Source organism: Melanotaenia boesemani, chromosome 3 (genome assembly GCF_017639745.1).
Source record: "Melanotaenia boesemani isolate fMelBoe1 chromosome 3, fMelBoe1.pri, whole genome shotgun sequence".
Taxonomy (NCBI): domain Eukaryota; kingdom Metazoa; phylum Chordata; class Actinopteri; order Atheriniformes; family Melanotaeniidae; genus Melanotaenia; species Melanotaenia boesemani.
The window spans coordinates 7,537,830-7,544,819 of NC_055684.1; the positions used below are offsets into that span (position 1 = coordinate 7,537,830).

The 6,990-nt window shown below is 39.5% G+C and overlaps 2 protein-coding genes across 2 annotated transcripts in view; one reads left to right on the forward strand and one right to left on the reverse strand.

Annotated features, from left to right (window-relative positions):
- aldh1l1 (aldehyde dehydrogenase 1 family, member L1) overlaps positions 1 to 2,488 on the forward strand; it is a 27,009-nt gene extending 24,521 nt beyond the window's left edge. Inside the window, exons 21-23 of the mRNA XM_041980436.1 lie at positions 1,512 to 1,617; positions 1,713 to 1,912; positions 2,037 to 2,488. Coding sequence (XP_041836370.1) covers positions 1,512 to 1,617; positions 1,713 to 1,912; positions 2,037 to 2,092 — 362 coding nt within the window. The 3' untranslated portion in view covers positions 2,093 to 2,488. The remainder of the gene's footprint in view (positions 1 to 1,511; positions 1,618 to 1,712; positions 1,913 to 2,036) is intronic.
- LOC121636696 (zinc finger protein 623-like) lies at positions 2,484 to 5,900 on the reverse strand. Its single transcript, XM_041980438.1, has 2 exons — positions 5,545 to 5,900; positions 2,484 to 3,968 (listed from the first exon to the last, which is right to left on the reverse strand). Exons 1-2 carry the CDS (start codon positions 5,777 to 5,779, stop codon positions 3,127 to 3,129), a joined length of 1,077 nt encoding a protein of 358 aa, XP_041836372.1. The 5' UTR covers positions 5,780 to 5,900; the 3' UTR covers positions 2,484 to 3,126.
- Positions 5,901 to 6,990: the final 1,090 nt, after the last annotated feature.

The following is a 6,990-nucleotide window of genomic DNA, read 5'->3' on the forward strand; positions in this document are numbered from 1 at the left end:
AAAGGATTCAAATGATTAACACACACACACACACACACACACACACACTTCTCACGGACCACGTGCCGCCATTTCATGCATATTCTTGTTTTTTTTTGAGGGGGGGGGGGGGGGGGGGGGTCCATGCTTGTGTTTGATGCCCTCTTCCCATGACTCAGCATTATTACTGAGCTGAACCTGCTTAGTGGTGGTGACGGGTCTGTGATGTGCTCACTGCGATGCTGCTTGCAGAGCTCAGTAATGAAGGCACGCTCGATGTCGCTCCGGTAGAGGACCCTGCGTTCGGTGCAGCTATGTCCAAAACTTTCTAAAACAACACGACAGGCCAGATGAACGCCGCCTCGGCATCTTGTCCTGGATGTCTGCTCCTACCTTGGTCCTCCTGTAGCAGAGGAGCTGATCATTTCTTCCCCACCTGAGGCTTCCTCATTCATTTGTTGGAGCAAAGCTAAAGCTCATCCTGCAGTCGTTCTTCTGCTTCTGTTCATTACCTCGGCCAAGGCCGCTGGTCTGTCTGTCAGCAGCATGAGAAAAAGTGATGGATGGACTTAGAAATGGAATAAGGAACAAGTGATGAGCTTTGGAGGTGATCCGGATCACTGCCTGGATCCAGGACTTTGTTAAAGGATTCGTTACGACGGGGAAATGGTAATAATTTTAACATTAGAGCTTCTGATTAAAAAACATCTACGATCAGTGGAAACAGAACCAGACAATGACTCTGAGCTCTGAGCTTCTAGTTCTGTAAATACAGCTGATTTCATTCTTTTATTTTCTTTGTTGTATTTCACTGTTTTACAATCTGTTCATCTCATTTTTTTATTCATTTATTTCATTTAATCGTTCTGTATTTTTCCATGTATGACTGCATTTTAACCACATATTTCTACTGAACCTTTTATTATTTTTTATCATCTATTTTTAAAACAGAAACGTTTCTCTTTATTTTTGTAATAATTTTTTGTGTTTTTTTTGTCTGGGTTAATTTACTTGTAATTTACATATTTCAAAGTTTCATTGACAATTTATTCATTTTGTTTAATTTTATTATATAAAATTCTTTAGAAATAACCTGATAATCTTGTCTCCGTTTATCTGCCTCTAATGTTTCCTAACAAATTTCTGCTTTTTGTTTTTCTTCAGTGTTTAAACAGTTAATTGTTTATATTTTTAATCCACAAACTGATGTTTTTATTTTTGGGGTAAATGTAATTAATGGTTTTCTTTGAATGATTTTTCATTTATTTATTTTTTTAATTTTGTAAAGCACTTTGTGCAACATTCAAGAGATTCATTTATTTTATTACAAAAGGACCATGAAACGGTAAGAAATGAAAGGATGTATGATACTGAAGCAGAGCCTCCTCCTGGACCGGTCCAGCCTCTGTGGGATGGCAGTGTTGTCCAGAATGGTCGACTAGTTTTCTTAGAGAACAAATCGGTGGTTTATTAAATCCTCTGCGTGTGACTGATGGATCTAACCCACCATCTGGTTGTAAATCTGCCTCCAGGTTTCTTCTTTGAGCCCACGCTGTTCACTGATGTCCAGGACCACATGTACATGGCTAAAGAGGAGTCGTTTGGCCCCGTCATGATTATTTCCAAGTTCAAGAGTGGGTGAGTTTAAACCCCAGACGGCTTCATGCCTTTTGTACGCAACCACTTGCTTCCTTGAGTTTAACTTTGTTCTGTTTCTGGCTGCGTCTCGTCAGCGAGGTGGACGACGTCCTGAGGCGAGCCAATGCCACAGAGTACGGCCTGGCGTCGGGTGTTTTCACTCGGGACATCAGCAAAGCTCTGTATGTGAGCGAGAAGCTCAACGCCGGCACCGTTTTCGTTAACACCTACAACAAGACGGACGTAGCCTCACCTTTCGGAGGCTTTAAGCAGTCTGGATTCGGCAAAGACCTGGGTAAGAAAACCACTTCCATTAAATAATTCATGGTTTTAGTAGATTCAGCAGCTAACAGAGTTTACCAAGACAACAAATACAAGCCTGAGATAAATAAAATCCATTTCTAATGTTTGTGTTGCAGGACAGGAAGCTCTAAACGAATACCTGAAGACGAAGGCGGTGACCATCGAGTACTAAAGTTTGCCCACGACTGACGGAGGTGACTGGAAGCGTGGACACCGACAGGGGAGACCAAGCCTTAACACGCTAACTGACCACATGATGCCCAACATGCTAAATTAGTCCAACAGGTCACCGTTCAAGCCTCAGCAGGCTGTCCCCAGGCTCAGCTGTGAAGTTAGAGGACAAAACTCTGGTTTAACAAACTTCTTTTATTTCTAATACAGTTTAGATTAGGTCAGAACATTTTATAAAAGGTCTGAGCGACCACCACGGCAGACTCCTGATTTCCTGGCTGTTCAGCATCTTTTAATTATGAATTTAAAACAAAAACACGGCTCACTCTGACTTTGTATACTCTTGTACTAAACGGCTTCATTGTTTTAGATTAATAAAAACAACTTTTCACCAACAAAAAACCATCTCATCTGCATCACTGAAAACAATCACCTTTCCTTAAAGAAAATCCATGAAAGATTAAATGGTACGAGACTGGGCTCAAACGTGAGTCAACAGGCTTTCAGCAACAGCATGAAACTTTTCTCACATTTGTTTGAATTCATTCAAATCCATGAAAATGCACCACATTATAACACATTCGATTATATCCTCAGATCAACACTTAGAAATATAGTTAATCCTATTTCAGCTTTACAACGTAGTAAATATTCCTTTCTGCCAGCATGTCACTTCACCAACTTTATTTTCTTAGTAATCAGAAGATCTGGTTGAAAGCATATTTCTGTTCAGGCTGCAGAAAGGTTAACGTGGCTTTTTTTAACTAAGTGTTGATCATATCCGGACAAGCTGGTGGGGCTTTAACATGACACCAGGAGCTGGACAAAAAAAAAAAAAAAAAAAAAAAAAAAACTCGCTTTGGGGCGTATTATCTATGTTTAAATAAAACTGTGCTGGAAGAAAATTTTCTAGCCAGAACTTTGCAGCTTTTTAACGTGATGCTGCGTCCCAGTTGGTGGCTGTAACACTAACTACTGAAACACAATAAGATGGACCACTTATGTCATGAGTGGGTTTTCCTGCAGTCTGAGATTTCATGTCTTGGTGTGGATCTGCATGTGTCTCAGCATGTCTTTCTTATATGCGAATGGTCTGGAGCAGATGTCGCAGCGGTACGGCTTCTCCCCTGTGTGCATCCTGGTGTGAGTGATCAGGTTGCTCCTCTGTCTGAACCCCTTCCCACACACCTGACATGTGTACGGCCTCTCCACCGTGTGGATCCTCATGTGGATCCTCAGACACTCGCCTCGTGCAAACGTCTTGCCGCATTCCTTGCAGAGGTACGGCCTCTGTCCCGTGTGAATCAACATGTGCCTTTTTAAATGGGTGGATGTGGTAAATGTTTTTCCGCAGATGTGACACAGGTTGTCCTCCCTGGAAGGTAAGATGACGGGCATGTTTTCTGTGTGGGAATTAACATGTAGCACGAAGGAATTCCTGCAATGGAAAGATTCTCCACACATCCGACAACAAAAAGGATTAGTTTTTTTCTTAGCATTTAGGCTTTGCTTCGCCCTGACTTTTGACTTTACTGCCATCCAAAGTGGGTTTGAACCCCTGTGTTCAGCATCACTGACGTAGTTTTCTTCTCCACTATTGGAGGAAACTGGCTGGAAAAAATCTGTCTGGTCATAACTACCTGCTTCCTCCGTTTTCCTTCCCTCTGCAGAGGAGTGAGGAAGGAAAAACTGAAAGCAAGAGGCTGAAGGCTCTGAGCTCTGTGTGGAGTTTAAACCAGGAGTAGCTTCATTTCTTAAAAGGTCCTGCAGCATTTCTTTGTCTTCATTCTGCCAGTCTTCCTCATTTTGCTGCTTCACCTGCGTGTGGAACGACTGGTTGGAGGAGTTTATTCCAGATGAACCGAGTCCTGGGGAGGCTGGAGACAAAAAGAATGCATCAAAACAAACATATCTGCGTTTGCTGAAGGAAGGACTGGCATTTCATACTATTTAAATAAGCTTTATTATGAGCACAGTGAAAGCATTCACACGGATAACTGAGTGCATTTGAAGATTATTTGCACATCCTCTTATTTTCTGTACGTTTTTTGGCCTTCAATAAGTTCAGTATGCATCAACAGATCAAAACCATTAAAAAATAAAATATTCAGCTCATTCAGGGGAAGGGTGGCATTCAACTTCATAATATCTTTAATCATCATTTAATTAAAAAAAATACACTGGTTATAATGGACCTCTTGCCTGCTAATCGCTGGGATAGACTCCCAAAATCCTGAATTTGAATAGGTGGTATAGAAAATTGATGGATGGATATAATGGACAGAACCTTCAAAACACTTTCAGGCATAGTCATCTTCAAAAAGTTTGTCATTCCACAAAGAACTAATCCAGAAACGTAATTAACACTTTAACATGTCCACAACACATTCACCTTTAGCTCTGACATACAGATGTTTGATATCTTTAATGGTTTCCAGCATATTCTGATCCAAAGATGGACTTCAGATTCAGTGAAATTCAGTGTTTATGATGAGTGTGTACGACACAGAACTCTGGGAGCCAGAGAGAACAAAGAGAAACTGATCAGAGGGAAATATTTCAACCTCCCTCTTTGTCAACAACTTTTGCAGTAGGAGCATCACTTTAACATCAGATCAGAGCACACTGGCAGCTCTCTCTCCCACCGTGTGACTTTTACAGCTGTGTGGTTTAAACTTTTTGTCCTATAATCAAGGATCATCCTCCAGCTGTCCCACAGGATGGGATCTGTCCCAAACAGCAGAAAGTTCTTTCTGTTTTTACCAAAGTGGTCATTTCAGGGACTTTTTAAGACAAAGAAAGAAATGAAACATTGATCTGTGCAGCAAAGGCATATGTGTGACAGCAGCAGTTATTGTTTTACCACTAAATTAAGAGGTTTGAGACTAGATTTCAGTGCATTTTCAGTGCACAGTAAGGAACACTGCACTTAGGTCACCATGACAACATAACTTAAAACTAAAAAAAAGGACGCACAGGTCCTGTTCGAGGCATAAAAACATATTTCAAAAGGCTGATCTGGTTCTGCATCATCGATTTAAGCTTTCTAGCGTGAATTTCACACATGTTGAAATCCTCTTTACTGATACTCTAAGTCTCCTTTCACATAAATTCAACAACAGATCCCATTCAAACTCCTTATTCAAAGCTTGACTTCAGACATTTTATTATTCTTAAAACGTCTTCAGTCAACCAATCATTTACTAACATTTCCAGTTTTCAGTACATTCAGCCAAAACTATTCATTAGAACGTATTCACGTGCTTTTTCATAAAAAAACATGCTCGGGCTATAAATTGGATTAATGTGGATTATATCAAAGATATGTATTATTTGGATTATAAATTAACAACAATTAATTCAACAATTACATAATTTTTATATTTGTGAAAGCTTAATGTGAGTAGAATAGAGAAATATAGTAAGAAGCAGTAAGTCCGTAACGTAACCAACCTGCCGTTATCAGTGCTGTTTCCTCCGGTTCCAGCGGCTCGGCTACAGTTAGCAGCCCGCTGTGTTTACCTTCCTCTCCGGACACAAACGCGTCATTGTGAAGCTCCAAAATGGTTCTCTCCACAGCTCCGAAGATCTCCGCTGCCGCCGCCGTCAGACGTTCATTAACAAACACTTTTAGCTGCTCTAACTTTAACATTTTAAAAGACGATTGAACCATTCTAACTGGAGGCATTGGAGGTTACTTCTTCTTCGGTTGTCTTTGCTTGGAGCGAAGATGTTTTTTTTTCTTCTTCTTCTTCTTTGCTTTCCTTTAATGGGGATGTGTGCTGCCCTCTTGTGGTAATTTGATAAACTGGGTTATAAACCCCACCGGGACGAATCTGCCAAAATTAGAGATGTAAACATGGTTATTTTGGTTCATTGCTAGTTTCCTTTGCTTGTTTTTCTATCAGATTTATAATTTAATACTACCCTTATCCTAAGACAAGGTGCTCTCCTAAAAATTTCTATTAAAAACATTACAGATTAATATTTTGTGTCCACTAATGACCTGAAAGGAGTCTTTAGTGCAGGGGTAGCCAACGTTGGTCCTCGAGGGCACCAATCCGGCAGGTTTTCCAGATTTCCCTGCTCCAGCACACCTGACTCAAATTAAATAGATCCAACAGCCTATAAGGATCTCCACAATGACTCGTTAGTTTAAGTCAGGTGTGTTGGAGCACGGAAATCTGGAAAACCTGCTGGATTGGTGCCCTCGAGGACCAACGTTGGCTACCCCTGCTTTAGTGAATTTGTCCCAACTGACCTGTTGGCATTTAAGAAATATTAAAATCTGAATTTCAAAGCTGTTTAATAAAAACACTGTCATACAAAAATAATCTAATATGATGTAACATAAATCGTCAAAAATTCCTGAAAAGGAAAAAAAGATCATATTACCTTATTTATTTATTTTGCCATTTGATCTTCAGCTTACTTTATTTATCTATCAAATTTGTACTCTTTTTTTGTATTTCTATCATTCTTTAATTTTTATTTCTGATTTTATTTCTGGATTATTAACCTTTTACATTTCTTTTCTCACCAAATTTTTTCTTCTATCATTCATGTATTTATTGTTTTTTTTTTGTTTGTTTGTTTTGTTTTTAATTCAGTCACATTTACTTGTCCCTTATTTCTAATCTTGCATTTTCTTCAGTTTAAATCCCAAAAGGTTTATATATTTTCATTTGTTTTGGGTCAATCAACATCACTGTAGGAGCCACAAAATGTTTGGAGGATAAACTGTATTATTTTTAGATTGTTTATTCTTTTTACTTTAGTTTTGATGACAGTAATTATGCATAGGTTGGTCACATGGATATCGGTGGTTACTCTGAGCCTGTTTGTGTGTGTCACTATTTTGTATTGACCACCACCTTTGAGTTGATTGCTGTGATTTAT

What these genes read in the sequence shown, in the direction of transcription:
- LOC121636696 (XM_041980438.1), bottom strand. Translation starts at nt 5,779, where the DNA reads ATGCCTCCAGTTAGAATGGTTCAATCGTCTTTTAAAATGTTAAAGTTA. An exon ending in AACAGCACTGATAACGGCAG is followed by an intron (nt 3,969 to 5,544) that starts GTTGGTTACGTT and finishes TTTTGTCTCCAG; the next exon opens with CCTCCCCAGGACTCGGTTCA.